The sequence below is a fragment of the Megascapheus bottae genome, chromosome 10 (assembly GCF_031878675.1).
Source record: "Megascapheus bottae isolate mThoBot1 chromosome 10, mThoBot2.hap1, whole genome shotgun sequence".
Classification (NCBI taxonomy): Eukaryota; Metazoa; Chordata; class Mammalia; order Rodentia; family Geomyidae; genus Megascapheus; species Megascapheus bottae.
This window is the reverse complement of record NC_143518.1, coordinates 25789594-25808025: the sequence shown is the minus strand read 5'-3', so window position 1 is coordinate 25808025 and position 18432 is coordinate 25789594. Positions and strand designations below refer to the sequence as shown.

The window sequence follows — 18432 nt, the reverse complement described above, 5'->3', positions numbered from 1 at the left end:
CAATTTTAATCTTGAGACCCTCTTTCTTGAGCTTTCTAAATGCTGTACTGTAGGTGTGAACTACCACATCTAGTTCCTGTGTGTGTGTATGTGTGTGTGTGTGTGTGTATGTGTGAGAGAGAGAGAAAGAAAGGAGAGAGAGAGCACGAGAGAGAGCGAGAGAGCACGAGAGAGAGCGAGAGAGCGCGCGCGCGCGCGCGCGCGCGCGCGCGCAGAGAGTGTGTGTGTTGTTTGTAGGGGTTAAACATGGTGTCCTATAAGCCGGATAAGTGCTCTACCAGTTGATTTACATACCTTGTCCCTTTATTTTAGTTTGGGCCGGGAAGTTTGTTGATTTTTCTCCATTTGACCTCTCCTCCTTCACTTCTCAGTAGCTGGGATTATGGACATGAGCAAACACCCTGTTCCTACATGATGTTTTCTAAAACATTTTTCTGATGTAATTTATAACATTCTTTTATATGTATCTTGTTACAGCTTGACATCACTACAACCTTTCAGCTTTTATGCTAACAGCCCATATTCCTTGGTATTAATTCAAAGCAAGATTATTATTAGTTTAGTTCATCTTTTAAAACTCCAAATAGAGCAAAATTTCTGGACCAGAGATTGGGGTCTTTTGGATCAGAGCACATTCCTGTTCAGGGGAGGTAGTAGGGGGTGGTAGGAAGAAAGGAGAAAGAAGAAAGGGAGGTAGAGAGAGATAGAAGTATTATATATGAAGGAGAGAAAGAAAGCCAATTTATAAATATATTTGTATAGATATATTTATTGATACATAGATGCTGAGTAGATTTCCTTGGCAAATGGCCTTGAATTTATTTTTGAAATGCTGGATCACTACACTCAAGCTACAAAAATTAGCAAATCCTTGCTAATATATTAAAAATACTCATAATAATTACCAAATGAATGATAATCTTATAGGAATTTTGTTTTAGTCTGATCCTTTTAGTACTCTATTCATAACATGAGGAATACTGAAAATTGAAAGTTCTGGAGATACTTTTCTTTTGCACATGTACATATTTGTATACCTTTAGGATGTTTTCTCATTGGGCATTCTCTATTCCCTTCTCCCTACAGACATATGCACAGCTATATGTGGCTTTGTATTCCTCATGAAAATTGCTCTTTCTTTAGTAAGAGATAAGAGTTGACTTTTTTTTTTTTGGCCAGTCCTGGCTTGAATTCAGGGCTTGTGCACTGTCCTTGGGCTTTCTCAAGGCTAGAGCTCTACCACTTGAGCCATAAAACCACTTCCAGCTTTTTTCTAGGTATGTGATACCGAGGAATTGAACCTGGGTCTTCATGCATGGTAGGCAAGCACTCTACCACTAGGCCAAACTCCTGGCCCCAAGAGTTGACTTTGTAAAAGTTTAAAATAGATGAGATGAAAAAGTAGAAGAAAAAAAATGAAGGAATATTAAGGGTAGAGAGAGGAAGCTAATAAGCTGTGGTAATTACAAACCAGAATTAATCTAATACTTATAATAATTGATGAATAGTATTAAGTTTGAAGATACTGATTGTATTATTGTAACATAAATTAATATTTAATGTTTATTCAGTCTAACTACCTTCAGTTAATTCTATACTATGTTTTAATAGAGATTGGTTACATCCTCTATAGGGATTTTGAAAACCAGGAATAGACCAAGTTTAATGTAACTTCACAGCAATCACAATGTTGTTGTCCAGTGTGTATAAGTATGCTTTCCTTTATCGAAGAAGTGCATGTTTATGTGTAAAAATTGGTTAAAAATGTCTGTAGGAAATGTTAATACTTAAATGCTTTTTACCAAAATTAAATACAGTGACAACAGGGGATAAACAGTAAGAGGGAAATGAAAGAAAAAGAAATAATTTCACATAATACATTAAAAACAGCAACCATAGGCTGGGAGTTTGGCCTACTTGTAGAGTGCTTGCCTAGCATTCATGAAGACTGGTTTCAATTCCTCGGGTACTACATACATATAGAAGGAGCCAGAAATGGTGCTGTGCGTGGCTCAAGTGGTAGAGCTCTAGCCTTGAGAAAGCCCAAGGACCATGCTCAGGACCCGAGTTCAAGGCCCAGGATTGGCAAAACAGCAAACCAACAAAAAACAAAAACAGCAACCACAAAGAAAAACCTCGTGTTTCCATGTTTTGGAGTTCATTTCACTTAGGTACCTGGTATAGTGTATGTAGGTTTATTTGAATTAGGGAAGGGAAGAGAAAAAACAAAATGGTGAGACAAAGGGCAAACCAGTGCAACAGCAAGACTCACAAGAGAGTATGCCGGACGTGAATTTTACAGCTGGGGGTTGGGGAAGATGGAAAGTAGGAGAAAAATATGGGAGAATGTAACAATGTTTGACTTTAACTTTTTTTTTTTTTGCCAGTCCTGGGCTTGAGCTCAGGGCATGAGCCCTGTCCTTAGACTTTCTCAAGGCTAGAGCTCTACCACTTGAGCCTCAGCACCACTTCTGGCTTTTTTCTATGTATGTGGTACTGAGGAATTGAACCCGGGTCTTCGTGCATGCTAGGCAAGCACTGTACCACTAGGCCAAACTCCCGGCCCCTACCTTAACTTTTGTAACTGTAATCACTCTGTATATCACCCATACTTTGTTAGGATGAACAAAAATAAAGCCCCACTTTTGAATATGAATCATAACAAAATGGATCACTTACAGATATAATTTAAAATAGTGATTTTATATGAGTATTCTCAGTGATTCTTGTTTGCACTTATGTAGGAATCCATGGGAAAGAGCTATGATGGAAGAGCTTATGTTATCACTGGCATGTGGAACCCTAATGCACCAATATTTCTGGCACTTAATGAAGAAACCCCAAAAGGTGACTTCTTAAAATATTGTTAAAAATTCAAATATTTACTTAAGATGAGTAGAATTTGAAGTTCTTGTTCATACTTTGTGCTTCTGTGGGGAAAACCCTCAGCATTAAAAAGAATTTTCTCAGAAGATGCTAACTAATTTTATTAGATTATACAGTTGGTTTATTTGGGTAAAAAAGATAGATGAATATGAAAGATGAAAGCAAACTAATTCTAGGTACATATTTTTATTGCTTTAACTTTTAAAAATAAAAATCATATTCCTCACTTATTATTTGTTCTACTTTTTGATCATTGGGATTCTAGCAGTAGAAAATGTTTTTCCCTTGTTATCTTTTTATTTAACAGAAGTAATGTTACATAGAAATTTATAAATGTTAAATAATCAAAGTTTTCGTTTTTCTTTTTCTTTTTGTCGGTTGTAGGGCTTGAACTCTGGGCCTGGGTGCTGTCCCTGAGCTCTTCAGCTCAAGGTTACTGCCCTACCCCTGGGCCTGGGTACTGTCCTTAAGCTCTTCAGCTCCAGGCTACCGCCTTACCCTTAAGCCAAGCCCCACTTCCCATTTTCTAGAGGTTAATTGGAGATAAGAGTCTCAGGTCCTTTTGTGCCCCCCCCCCCACCGCTGGCTTTGAAACTTGATCTTCAGATCTCAGACTCCTGAGTAGCTAGGATTATGGACTGTGAACCTCACAGTAGACCTTTGATTAAAGATGGGAAGAATTGGTGGTTACTAAAATAGAAATACATTAATGAAGAACAGGAAGATGAAAATTATTCCTTATTTTCCTAAAAGGCCGTATATATATCAGGTCTGTTACATATTTTTTATTATATATAAAGCTATCTAAAAGTAAGGATTGAGGCCGGGAGTTTGGCCTAGAAGTAGAGTGCTTGCCTAGCATGCACGAAGACCCAGGTTCGATTCCTTGGTACCACATACATAGAAAAAAGCCAGAAATGGTGCTGTGGCTCAAGTGGTAGAGCCCTAGCTTTGAGAAAATCCAGGGACGCCCAAGCCCAGGACTGGCAAAAAAAAAAAAAAAAAAAAAAGGATTGAAAAGAGAAAAAATGGCTGTATAAAATCTACCTTTTTATGTTTTTGCCACCAGTGATTTCTAAGTAGTTTATTTTTGGAGATGGGCTTATAACTTTCTTTTTTATAATCACTAGACAAAATGAAAAAAATAACCCACTTGAAAAGTTGGAAGACTAAAACATAGAAATATTAAGGATTAAATTATAAAGTAGCCATTACCTGATTCTATTGTTATACATATTTCTGTTTTATATTTTAGTACACATTTTATCTTCAAATAGAAAATAAATTTTATAATTTATTAAAATAACCTTTCTATAGTATATTACAATAATGTTCAGACCCAAAGTGTGTGTTAAGTTTATTTCATGTAGTACCTAAACAGGTTGTGTTGAACTTTACAGTTTCTAAGTTTCTTTTAAATTTTTTTGAAATTATGCATTATTCAGATAATTTATAAGCCAAATAATATTTAAATATTTACTAAGCTTCAGGCATTGATGCAGTTGAGTATGACATAGCATGTCAGGTGTTACCCTTTACCCTTGTGTATTACTCATTTTAGATTTCAGGATACTCTAGGTTAGATATGGTATTTTGAGTATCTTAGCTTCTCTAGTGTTAGCAGGGGTAATAATTAGTAAAAGATAGGTTGAATTTGATAACAATAGAAACATGATGATTATGATTGATACACAGTGTCTGAAAAAAAAAATACTATTGACCCAGTTGGCTCACACCTGAAATCCTAGCAACTTAGGAAACTGAAGACTGCAGTTTGAAGCTAGCCCAGGAAAGAAAATCTGTGAGATTCTTATTTTCATTTAACTGCCCAAAAGATAGAATTGGAGCTGTGGCTCAAGTGGTAGAATTCCAGTCTTGAACATTAAGAGGCAGCGCTTAGGCCCTGAGTTTAAGCCCCAGTATTGGCACATATCCACATAAAAATCATTATTGAAAGTTTTTTCTAATGATAGTCTTACTTTGTATTTTTAAACTAAGAACTAAAAAATGGGAGATAAAATTTAAAAAATACATATAAAGTAATAAAAATTCAAAATTCAGAATTCAAAATTTCCAATGAATATCAAGCAGGATAATAAAATAAAATTCATTTGTTGACTCATCTTAGTGGGAAACTGAAGAAAACCACGGTATTTTGACCTAGATTCTAAATCAAATAAAGTGGCTGAATTGACTTGTTAAATAGTAGCTAGAAATTCAGCTGATAACACTGCACTGCTGTTCTCTTATAGCTCTAGTAAGGCCATTTGTACACACACACACACACACACACACACACACACACACACACACACACACACACACACACACACACACACACACACACTCTTGGGCTGGGATGTGGCTCAGTGGTAGAGCCTGGTCTAGCATATATAAGACTCTGTTTGGTACCTAGGACTACAAAAATATAAAAAAGAAATTCATTAATGGCAGTGAATTAAAAGAACCAAGTTTTGTTTTACTTCAAAACTGCTAGATTTTAAATTTTTTTATTTTAAGGATCTGATTTGGAGAATGGAATATGATAGCTGTCAGGAGATTTGAACCTTGGATTAAGATTAGGATCATTAGTATCTGAAAACATACTAACAAGGTGATAATAAGATATTTTAAAATAAAAACATTTGAGGCAATCTGGTTGTAAAGAACTGTTGTTTTCTTAAATGATCAAGGAACAATAAATCCAGCATAAAAACTAGAAACTTTCTATTGCAGATAAACGAGTGTATATGACTGTGGCAGTGGATATGGTAGTCACAGAAGTGGTAGAGCCTGTCCGCTTTCTCTTGGAGACGGTAGTTCGTGTGTACCCTGCAAATGAGAGGTTTTGGTATTTCAGCAGGAAAACTTTCACTGAGACTTTCTTCATGAGATTGAAACAGGTAGGATCTTTTTATGTAAACTATAATAATAAATTTTCTTTCCTATCTTTCATTTTTCATGTTAAAGTCATTACTTACATAGCAATAAAATGAGTTAAAATATGAGCAAAATCTCACAGATTACCTATTTATAGTTATTTTTGCTTGCAATAATAGGCAATCCACATTGTTTCAATATATTACTTGTCTCTTTAGGAACAGTATTACATTTTCATATTAAATGAGCAAAATTAGAGTTCCTTTGGCATCATTAAGTTAGGCAGCATTAGTAGGTAAATATATAATTTTTTGTTTTCTAGTAAAGGAAGATAATAACAGTGTCAGTTACTTGTGTCACTTTTGAAAATAATGGCAAAATGTTCTATTTAGATGATGAAAATCTTTAAAGTACTGTTTTTGTTAGTAGTATTCTCAGTCTCCTAAGTTTTAAAATGCTTGCTATTTTATAACTAAATATGTACAATAGAGTTTGGCAAATGTACTAGTATAATTAATTATAGAAGCCACTTACCATTTTCATATTAAACAGTTATCTTGGCTCAGTTATGTTTCATATACCATATACTTAAAATTATGGTGGCATTCGTATTTCATAAAATTACTGCATCCATTGGTTTGAGTCAGATTTTATTACCCTGTGGAATGGTTTTTACAGCACATTGTAGCAATCATTATATGAGCAACATTTAAAACTTTAATCTTCTGAGCATCTTTTACTATTTTAAGAGATTTTTTTGCCTTCTCACCTTATCCATCCTTTTATCTTACTTTCCTTTTCTGCCATTTTAAGTTGTTACCATTATTAAAGAATTTATCATTTTTAGGTACAGTATTATTTTAAGGTGACTAAAGGAACTGAATAAAATATAGGTTGTCAGTCTTCTAGTGACAGTTATTATGATGGGGATTTTATCTCCCTGAGAAGATAAAAAAAGCTAGCTTTCACAAGCTCATTATCTTGCTTAACCTTCCCACCTTCTCTCTTCTCTCATTCCTTTCCTTCCTTTCCATATAAGTGTATATGTGTGCACATATGTAAATAAAGTATATTATTACTGAATATTATTTTTATACTTTTGAAACTTGTAATGTTGAGTGCCTTTGGTAAGCATCATGAAACTTTTTTTTTTTTAGAAATAAAGCATAAAAATACTACCTGAGCTTGTTTCATGTGTACTTAAAAATTAGATTCTTTTGTAATATTTAGCTATATTAAATGTGAGGGTGATTTAAATATATCTTAAGTATGAAGACGATGATATCTTACCTTAGCATTATGATCTTTATTAAAGAAAAAGCATGTAAAGTATGGAAAATAGATTATTGGCTGATCCAAATATGAATGTTACCTGTCCTGAGCAGAAATAGTACAGACGGGTGTAGTGGTGAATTCATGTGATCCCAGTTGTTTTAGAGGTAAAAGTAGGAAAATCATAGTCTAAGGTCATCCCTGGCCGAAAGAGTGGGCTCCTCTCTGAAAAACAACTAAAGAATAAAGGTGTAGAGCACTAACTCCAAGTATGAAGTTATGAAAAAAGTAGTTGAGCACTGGTCTTTCACATTTGATTTGATAATCAAGATTTGAAGCCAGCCTGGACAGAAAAGTCCATGAGATTCTTACCTCCAGTTAACCACCAAAAATGCAGATGTGGAGGCGAGGCTGAAGTGATAGAGTCCCACCTATAAGTATAGAATACAAGGAAGAAAAGTATGAGGCCCTGAGTTCAAGTCCTAATGCTGGCACAAAAAAAAGCTGCAGCAAATGGAAAATTATTTTGGACAATTTGAAATGCAAGGTTTTTTCCTTGAAAACTTAAAAAAAATTACCTTTGCTTTTCTAATTAAAATTTTTATTGCTATTATAAAGATGATGTACAGGCAGCAACGACATTGTTGACTTCACCATTTAAATTTGTTGCATTGTATCTGCAAAGTTTATAATGGAAATGTAACGACTTAAAACATCGGAAACATTGGTAGCATACCCTTTCTTATTCCTCTAAGAAAACAGGTTCTTATATGCTAAAATCAAATGATATTTGATACTATTGGGGAAGCATACTGTATGTATCTGGGATTATTTGAAAACTACTTGCCAAAAAGATTTCTGCTTCAAAAGGTTTTTAATACTAGTGAATTTCTGGTACTAGTTCATTCCACTGGCCTAAAGCTTTGCTGGACATAAAAAAATATCCATGTTCCAGGAAGTAAACCTTAATAACTTTTATCAGTTATAGTATCCTCCATAGGTTTTATAAGACTTTTCCTTTGGCTATATTTTATTTGAGGTCTTGGTGGAAAAATCAAGAGGACATTCCTGCTTTATACCAAGTGTCCCTGTGTTGAGGAAGGAAGGCCAAAGGCCTGTTTCATTTATTTTATATTTTGTTGACAGGGCAATATTCATTTTAGAAGTAATTTTCAATATTTAATTTTCTTAAACTTTTATTGAATGCTTTCAGTACAAAATTATATTATACAAATATATATGTATATATTTTTTCTGAGCATAAGAAGTATGCAGTGGTAAAAATATTAAAATACTAGATGCTAATGCAACAATAGAAACATACACAAATTGGATTCAAATTAAATCATTGAGTTTTTATCTTTTATTTTTATTTGTTTTTTTTGGCCATACAATGCTAAACAGATTGTCTGCCAGTATAGCTATCTCTTCTTTTAGTCCCTTTTTTTGTGTTGGTTATTTATTTTTTGTGAGTCATGGGGCTTGATTTGGCCTGGGTATTGTCCCTGAGCTCTTCAGCTCAAGCCCACCTCCCTTCCCTTGAGCCAAGCTGTATTTCCCTTTTCTAGAGGTTAATTGGAGATAAGAGTCTCAGGTCCTTTTGTGCCCGGGCTGGCTTTGAACCTTGATCCTCAGATCTCATCCACCTGAGTAGCTAGGATTACAGGCGTGAACCACCACACCTGGCTGTGTTGGTTATTTTTGGCCTAGTCAACATGGATCGCATTCCTTCTATTGGTGCCTTTCATTTGAGTTAACAGGCGGGTACCTCTGCACCTAGTGATTGTGTTTCTCCATAGTTTAGGTTGACCTATGTGTATGTTAGCATACCTAGCCATGGAGACTTGAGAACTTTTCTGCTTGGATTGCCCTCTAATGGAGTTTCATTGATTTCTTCCTTTCAAGTAGATAGGATTTTAGGCTCACTGTGCCTGGTCAGACTTCCTCAGTATGTACCCTTGTTTATCTCTGCCATATATTTTTGATTGTATACTTTTAGGTAAGTTATTTCAAAGATTTATCATAATGAGTAAATGGTAATTTTGGAAATAAAATAGCAATTGTCCCTTGATAAATGCTCATCAGTTTTACAATTTTTTAAAAATTATGTTTTCTCAGTGTTAGGACTTGAACTTAGGAAAAAGTCAGGCTTTTTAAAGCATGATGATGCAGAAAGATTGTTTACTCAGAGATAATAGTTGGATAAATTCACAGAATTCTGTTGTAACACCGTTCAGGAAATTAAATAGTCCCAAGCATCATTCTGGAATCATAACCATACTCAGGAATTTAGGAGATTTATTTTCAGGTGAAGAGGAATCATTGAATGCTTTTAAACTGTGAATGATGCTAAATTAATAATTGATAAAAGTCACTGTGAAAGCAGTAAGAAGGCTATGCAGCCAAGATGTGACCTTATGATGGATTGAAAAAAGGGCAGTAGGAAAAGGGCAGATGGAAAAGATGACATGGAGAGGCTTTGGAAAGTAAAAATCAACCAGATTTTATGTCAATTTTCATACTTAGGCCAAAGGAGAACTAAAGGTAGGATTATTTTGGGTGACTGGGTGGCTGTTGAATATGTCTTCCTTGAAACAAAGGGTCAAGGAAAAAAGTTTTGGGGGTAATGAAGAATAGGATAGTTTTGCGTATGTTGAATTTAACTTTCTGTGGTACTCCTAGGTAAAGATGTTTGTAGGCAGTTGGATATTTTAATTCTAACTGTGGGAAATAATGCTTATAAAAAAATTGGCAGTGTGAGCCAGGCACTGGTGGCTAATGCCTATAATTGTAGCTACTCAGGAGGCTGAGAACTGAAGATTGTGGCTCACAGCTAGCCCAGGCATGAAAGTCTATGAAACTCTTTATCACTAGTTAACTGCTGTGGCCCAAGTGGTACAGCGACAGTCTTGAGCAGAAGAGCTCAGGAACAGCACCCAGTTCAAGCCCCACAACCGACCAAAAAACAAACAAAAAATGGCAGGGAGCTTTTCCTAGTGGTAGAACTCTTGTCTAGCGTGCAAGAAGACCAGGGTTTGATTCCTCCATACTACCTACATAGAAAAAGCTGGAAGTGGTGTTGTGGCTCAAGTGGTAGAGCTCTAGTCTTGAGAAAGTCCCAAAACAGTGCTCAGATCCTGAGTTCAAGCCAAAAACAAAACAAAACAAAAAACATGATCAGTGTGGGCTGAGGATGTGGCTTAGTGGTAGGGTGCTTTCCTAGCCACTTATGAAGCCTTGTTTTTAATTCCCCAGGACACATAAACAGAAGAAACCAGAAGTGGTGCTGTGGCTTAAGTGGTAGTAGTGTTAGTCTTGACTGAAAGAAGCTCAGGGACAGTGCCCAGGCCCTGAGTTCATGTCCCAGGACTGGCCAAAAAAAAAAAAAAAATCAGTTTGGAAATAGCAGTAGATGAAAACACTCCAAACCCAAATGTTTAACGTGGCTGAGGATACAGCACATATCTGGGTTAAAATCAGGAGAATGGGAGGAAGGGACCACTAGAGAGAGGAAATAGCTTCTAAATTGGAGAGCATTATTATAGTACAGTTACTTCAGGTAGGTCAGTGATTTGATTATATAAGAAGGGACTACAATGGTAAGTTAAGGCATGGACAATTTCAGAGGAACAGGGGGATAGAAATTTGATTGTAGTTTATTTAGACCTGAATAAGATACAAAATACATATTTATGTCCCCCAGTACAACTGAGGACAAAAAATATTGAGTATAAATCCAAAATACTAGCATATATTTTGTTTTAGTGGTAGGATTTTTTTATTAGAATGCAATCTTTATAGTTCAGTTTTTTTCTTTGCCAGACCTGGGGCTTGAACTCAGGGCCTGAGTACTGTTCTTTGGCTTTCTCAAAGCTAGCACTCTACCACTTGAGCTACAGCACCACTTCTGGCTTTTTCTATGTATGTGATACTGAGGAATCAAACTCAGGTCTTCATGTATGCTAGGCAAGCACTCCACCACTAGGCCAAACTCCCGGCCCCTGCAGTTCATGTTGTTTGATTTTGCAATTTTTAAATTACAGAACAATTCTATATTTTGTTGATGTTTAGTCCAAAATAATGACAAAGCACCAGGAATAATTGGGTGCTACCAACTTCTTTTAGGTAAGCACTACTACATTATACTAAGATGGTTACAGGGGAGAAAAGACTGCTTGCTTCTCTTACCTATTGCTAGATTAATGTTTTGAGGCTCTTGTAATAGAAGTCACTTTAACAATAGAAAGACAAAAAGGTATATTTCAAGTAAGTTTTACATGGTACAGAAACCTTCACAAATGAACTCCCAAAGAGACAGAAAATTGTATTTTTGCTAGGTTTGAGACTCTACAGTCATGTGTGTGATTTGTCAAAACAAATGTGATCAGATAATAAATTGGAAGAATTTAGTCAGGTTTATTTTTGCATCAGTATTGTCAAGGATATAAGTGTCTCTTTCTTATGGACATAAGAAGAATAACTTTGGAATGAAAGTTTTATAACCTACTCTGGGTAGGGTGGCTGGATTTTTATGACTTGCCTTTGAAAAAAAAGGAGCAAAGTAAAGGTGAGAATGACCTTTGGTTTCTAGTTTTATCTCTCTACCTTAAAGTACTATATACTGAAGCTGATTAAGTCTTAGCACACACAAAAAAGAAAATACAACTGAAAAAAGTAGCATTTCCTTGAGGTATTTATGTAAGGATAGGTGATTTAATTCAGCCTTCATCATAAAACTTCTAGAATTGTGAAAAATACTGATTCTGAGAAATTAACTTGAAAAAATTTGAGATTATAAATTAAAATTCTTTTTTTTTTTTTTGTCAGTCCTGAGCTTGAGCTGAGGGCCTGAGCACTGTCCCTGAGCCTCTCTGTGTTACCACCTGAGCCACAGTACCACTTCTGTATTTTTCAGTTGATGTGGTGCTAGCGAATCAAACTTAGGGCTTCATGTATGCGAGGCAAACACTATACCATTAAGACACATTCACAGCCCAACATTTTTCTTTCTTCTATTTGTTTTGGGGAGTTTAGGGGAGCACTTCCAGGTATCCCCTAAGTGAGCTGTAATTTACTTATCTAATTATTTGATTTTTTTAAATATATTTTTTATTGTAGTTAATAGAAGGGTTACATGATATTTGCCAGATAAATGGTGCCTTAATTCCCACACATTGATACCCTTTCACATGTCATGGTCCCCATTTCCCTTCCCCCTCCCCCACCCCTCATCTTGTTTTCCCCCATTCCCTATCCAATTTCAGATAACCAAATACAATTATATCCGATATATCAGATAACAAAGTGAGATAGTGTAACAATATGAGATAACCAAGGGACAGTAGACGTGATGAGAGATAACATAGTACCTTCAGAACAACAATGATTAATTATATGGCTTATGTTTACATCATATTTTAAATGACAAGTTTAACAAACAATTGTTCAAGGAGGAAATCTCTAATTACATTCTCTGGGACTTAGTCTTTAGAACTTAATCAAAATTAGGCTAACGGTTTGTATGTCATAGAAACATATCAGTTTATGAAATAAAACATTATGATTATAGAGTCATAGGTTTTTTTGTCTATATAGTTATGTTTGTATTTCCATTACCATGTCCATTGCTTTGGGCATGCAGTTATTGAGTCCTCTCTCTTGTACACTTTGGATTTAATAACCGCATATTAAGGATACCATGCGCCTTTTGTTCCTTAGGTCTTGACTTGTCTTATTCAGCATGATATTTGATTTTTTTATTTGAAAATTTTATAAATAAAAACAGTAGGCTTGTTGTCATTGAAAGTATATGTGACAAGAAGTCTATTTAGGTATAATGAGAGAAGGAGCAACATAGTATTTCATGATGACATTTATTCTATAAAATTACTTATCACCATTTGAGATCTTTTTGATTTCATAAATATGTTGCTCTTTATGAAAATTCTTTCCACTTGATGTGGAAGTTAAAATATAGTAACAATTGATGAGCATAAAATTATCTTAAGTTTGAAGGAATGAACATACAGAGACACAAACTTGGAATATGCAAAATTTATCACAAATGAGCTCAGTGATTCTTTTGAAAAATTAATTAGTAGATATTGTAGAGAATCATTTAGTGTCAGAAAACTAGGAGGCTATAGCTGATGAGGTGAAGTTCCTGCTAAAAGAGTTCTATTCTCAAGAGAATAAGTGAGGCAGCATCAGGGCAATGGCTGTTTTTAGATTCTTTCTTACTCTGAAAAGTTAGAGGTAAATAATCAAAACCCCATCCATGATTACAAGTGAAAAATGCTTATATGATACTCATTTTAAAGATAATTTAAACCATGTTATCTACATTAACATTACTTCAGAAATTTCAAGATATTTCAAGGGCAGCATAGAAAGTTTTAATATAGATTGACATACATTGAGATAGCCAGTGTTCTAGAATTAGATTTAAATAATTGAAATAATTTCCATTAGCATATTTAATATCTTAATGAACACATTCTCTGAAAAATATATTGCTTCTTATGGAAGTTTTTCAATTCAAATATTAAATTGTGTTTATTTATTAGAGAATCTGTCCTGAAAAGACATTGTAAATTTTATATTTGATTGAAAAGGAGTCACCTACTCCCACTTATGTGTGGTGAATGTCCTACATTTTGCATTTAAAAGATGCAATAAAGGTGGTTTTTTTTTTTGTGGGTCATGGGGCTTGAACTCTGGGCCTGGGTACTGTCCCTGAGCTCTTCAGCTCAAGGCTACTGCCTTATCCGTGGGCCTGGGTGTGTTGACCCTGAGGTCTTCAGCTGAAGACTACAGACCTATCCCTGGAGCCGCAGGGGTAGTCCCACTTCTTTTCTTGTGATTAATTGGTGATAAGAGTCTCACTGTCTTTAGTGCCCGCGTTGGCTTTGAATAGGATTCTCAGATCTCAGACTCCTGAGTAGCTAGGATTACAGGCGTGAGCCACCATGCCCAGCTGAAATAAAGTTTTTGAGTTCATGTACAACATAAGCATTTCAGATGAAACTGGTTCTCAATAGATAATAAGAAATAAGTTCTAACAGAAGTCACTGTCTCTATAATACAGAGTTATTATAAAAGTCAGTGTGGGTTACTAGTATTACTGAGATTTTATTTCTAAAGTTCTACAGTAGTTGGATTATTAAGCTACATAAAAATTAATCAGTACAACTAATTTCACAATTGTTATAGTCAAGTTAATTTACATATAGGCTTATTTCTAGAGTTGAAGTATGGTAGCATCCACAGTAAAGATACAATGTATAAAATGCAATCGTTTCTGCAAGGATCTCTTGTATTAACTCACAATAATAAGGAAATACATAAAAAATCACCATTAAAAAGGGAAGCATATGTTCAATAGCAAAGAAAAATAGTATACATGAGGAAAATTTAGGGAGGAACCAAATCAGCAGAATGACACAAGTTGTAGTTCAAAGATTCCCTTTAAACATGTGTCTCATTTCCTATAGAAGTTGAAAATAGAATATACATTGATATAGGAGGTGTGTGTTAATTTTTTTGTTTAATTTTTTAGGTTTTTGAGACATGTTCTCACTAAATTGTTTAGGCTGGCCTTAAACTTAAAGTTCTGCTTCAGCCTTTTGAGTAGGTAGGATTACTAGTATGTACCACGATGCCTAGATGGAATATGAAGAAATGGCTCAGAAGCTAAGAGGCAAGGACTGAGGTTTTAAATGACATTGGGTTTTAAAATAAACTAAAGGCTTTGTTGCTCAATCAGCAAGTATAAACAATTTAAAATTGATAATTTATAAACTTAAATTTGCATCCTTGGAATCAGGGAATTTATAGGAAGAGGGAGAAGTTGCTTATTGATTGGATGCATCTATTTTCACAAGTTGTATTTTTTTAAAAAAAGAAATTCTGCCTGGGTTTGAACCTGGGATGCCTCTGATTGGGTTAGCTTGTTTCTTCATATCTATTCTTAAAAAGCTGGTTTTAAACTATAAGCATTATTAGCAGAGCATCTAGGAACTTTTTTGAAATGAAAAACAACCTTATTGAAAAAATTTGTCTAGGTTAGTCTAAGCCATATTTGATTTCATTCTCAATTTTTAGACTATAAAGTGACATAATAATTTTCCTACCTATAAAAGATAAAAATTAGATACAGTATCCTTATAACATTACAAAAATTTGCTGGCTTCCACTTCTCATTAATATTTGATTTTTCTTTACTTTCATCTGTGCAGAAGAAAATAGAAGCTGTTCGGAAACATTTGTATATCTCTGTAACGGACATACCTTTTGTTTATGTAATTGTGTATACCTGTAACTTAAGAAAAATATCTAATTCTGTCATAGGGATTGCATAGAATTTTTTTATTAAAAACACGAGGTTTTATAAATGTTCTTATTTCAGCTTTTGTTAGAATTGCTAGCGATTCTTAAAAAATATTCAGAGTTCTATATTCTACCCTAAAGATTCTGATTAGTAGATAGTTGAAGTTAATATCTTTTCTGCCCACCAAGTTAGTTCCATACTTGTAGCTAGCATTTAGACTACTGGCTTCAGAGGATTTAAGGATTTCTATACAGAGATATCATCATATTGTACTTCAGATTTGACGATAGTGGAAAAAGTGTGATGTCATACTAAAAAGGTATTTTTAATATAAGAACCATTAAAATACTATCTTTGCTTTAGATTTCTAGTATTTAAACATATGACTATGTATCTTTCTTAGTCTGAGGGAAAAGGACATTCCAATGCTGGAGATGCAATATATGAGGTGGTGAGCCTGCAGCGAGAGTCTGACAAGGAGGAACCTGTTACTCCTACTAGTGGAGGGGGTCCAGTATCACCTCAGGAGGATGAAGCAGAAGAAGGTAAGATAATTTTATTTAGAAACGGATTTACTTATAAAGCTTTAAAGTGTGATGTGAATGTATGTGTGTCTCTAGACACACTATATGGCCAAGTATTTATTCCTAGTCTCTGCCACTTAATCTAGATTCTACTACATGAAGAAGTGAATTTAGCTTATTCGGTTGTGTAGTTCCCATTGTCACTTATGTGGCTTTTTTTTTTTGTTGTTGTTATGAGCTCTTCAGCTCAAGGCTACCACTCTACCACTTGAGCCCCAGTACCACTTCTAGTTTTTGGTGCTTAATTGGAGATAAGAGTCTCCAGGTCTTTTTCTTCCCAGGCTGGCTTTGAATGGCCATCCGCAGATCTTGACCTACTGAATAGCTAGGATTATAGGCATGATCTTCCAGTATCCGGCTTGTGAGTATTTCACTTTGGTAGAATTCTATTTTATTTCAAATATTTTGGAAATATTCAATGAAAAAATTTCAGATTCAAGTAGTTTTAGAATTTCCCTTTCCTTCTCCTCCTCTCAGGTCTTTCCCCTCTTTCCTCCTCCCTCTCTTCGCCTCCTCTCCCTCTCCCTCTTTTACCTTTTCCCTTTTCCTCTTTTCCCTCCTCCTTTTCCCTTCCCTCTAGCCCTTTGCTTTCTCTCTTCTTTCTTCCCTTCTCCCTTCTCTCTTCCCTTCTTCCTTTCTTTCTCTTTGCCTGATTTTTCTTTCTAAAAGGGCTTCTCTGTTTAATAGGAATAGATATTTTTGTCCCCCCTCCCCCCGGAGTTTGGCCTAGTGGTAGAATGCTTGCTTAACATGCATGAAGACCCGAGTTTGATTCAAGGCCTTTGAGTTCAAGGCCCAGGATTGGCAAAAAAATTTTTTTTACCCGTCTTTTCTTTTTTGGTACTGGAGATTGAACCCAAGATATTTTACTTGTTAGCCAAGAACTTTGCTACTGAGCTACATCCCATCCCATATGACTTCTTATGTTGAGGCTTATTTCTTCTATATCTAATACATTCAAGATTTTTTGTATCTTTTTAGTAGCCATTATTTACTTTTATTAATATTAGCCACTATCTCTGATCTTTGCTTTGTTTTCTATTCATTTTAAATTTGTTCTTATTTTCAGTTATTTATATAAGGCATTAGATTATTTGGGATTTTTTTTTTTTTACTTTTTACTTTTTTGGGGGGGATGGTATTAGTGTTTGAACTCAGGTCTTCATCTTACTTGGCTTGCTTGCTGACTGCTGCTCATGTAAGCTACTTGTAGCCCTGCTTTGTGTTACTTATTTTGGAGATGGAGCCTCATGGACCTTTTTTTCCAGCTTGGTCTTGACCTTCCAGTAAATCATTTGCAGTCATATGAAATAAATGAGTCAAATATTATATATAGCAGCCTAATCCATTCTTACTGTAAAGTTCATGATATCTTATTTTATTGTTGGGGTGATGTACAGAGGCATGATATTTTATAACACACAAAAGGGAGGTATTCTTTGAACTACCCAATTGGTATGTCCACTGTTTATTTCTTTAAAGATAATAATTTTTACATTATCTTTCTAGGTATAGTCTGGGTATTATACTTGCCAGATAATATTAATATTTTAGAAACTCTAGCTCTGTCTAAAATTGTAATTCAATATAAGATGAATATATAACATGAAGCACTATTTTCTAAACAAAATTATTTAGGGACCTTTCATCACATTTTAGAGAGTGATATCAAACATATAAATAAGTGTATTAACAAAAATACTTTGTGTAAGATAAATTGTGTTTGCCAAAAGCCACACATACTTCTTTGAAGACCAAATTTAGAAAAATCTCAAGGAAATCACAATATTATTTCAGATAACAGATAAATCTTAAGTTAATTTCCCCCAAGTATTTCATGAGAAATTAAATTCTCACTTGAGTAATCGAAAGGTATTTTATGACTCAGTGGTAATTACTCTAGAGGTTATAAGATATGAAAATTGTTCAGATATTTACTTATATAAAGCATATCATTAGAAAAATTTTAAATCTTAAAGGAGAGCCAAGTTTGACTCTGTTTATTTTTTACGTAGCCATTTGAGAGTGCTTTCTTGACATTGCTACATCAAAATTGCCATCTTACAATATAAAAGATGAGGGCAGAGAAGATTGATTTGAGAGTAGGATGGAGGTAATATTAGTGAGACTTGCAATTGAAGTGAAAGTCAATGTAGTAGAAAAGAAAGGAGAATGAATCAAAAATTTATCTTAGTTTCTAACATAAGGGATCCTCGTATTCTCCTGGCATAAGCGAATTTAAAAAGGAGCACAGGAAGACAAAGAGTGGGTTTGGAGGTGAAGGTAAGATTCACTTATTTTTACACTTGGATTTTGATTCACTGGGGTACATTAAAATGGGCTATTTTACCAGTCATTATAAATAGTCTTTAATTTCCCATAGCTAAGATATGGAACCAACCCAGATGCCTCTCAGTAGATGAATAGATCAAGAACATGTGGTATATATACACAATGTAATTCTATGCTTCCATGTGAAAA

At 34.6% G+C, this 18432-nt stretch overlaps 1 protein-coding gene across 2 annotated transcripts in view; it reads left to right on the top strand.

The window, feature by feature from the left end:
- Rabgap1l (RAB GTPase activating protein 1 like) overlaps window positions 1–18432 on the top strand; it is a 452094-nt gene that overhangs the window by 67027 nt on the left and 366635 nt on the right. For both annotated transcript variants that reach the window (XM_090340389.1, XM_090340388.1), the window contains 3 exons: window positions 2745–2847; window positions 5623–5789; window positions 15771–15912. In XM_090340389.1, the coding sequence (XP_090196515.1) occupies window positions 2745–2847; window positions 5623–5789; window positions 15771–15912 (412 nt within the window). The remainder of the gene's footprint in view (window positions 1–2744; window positions 2848–5622; window positions 5790–15770; window positions 15913–18432) is intronic.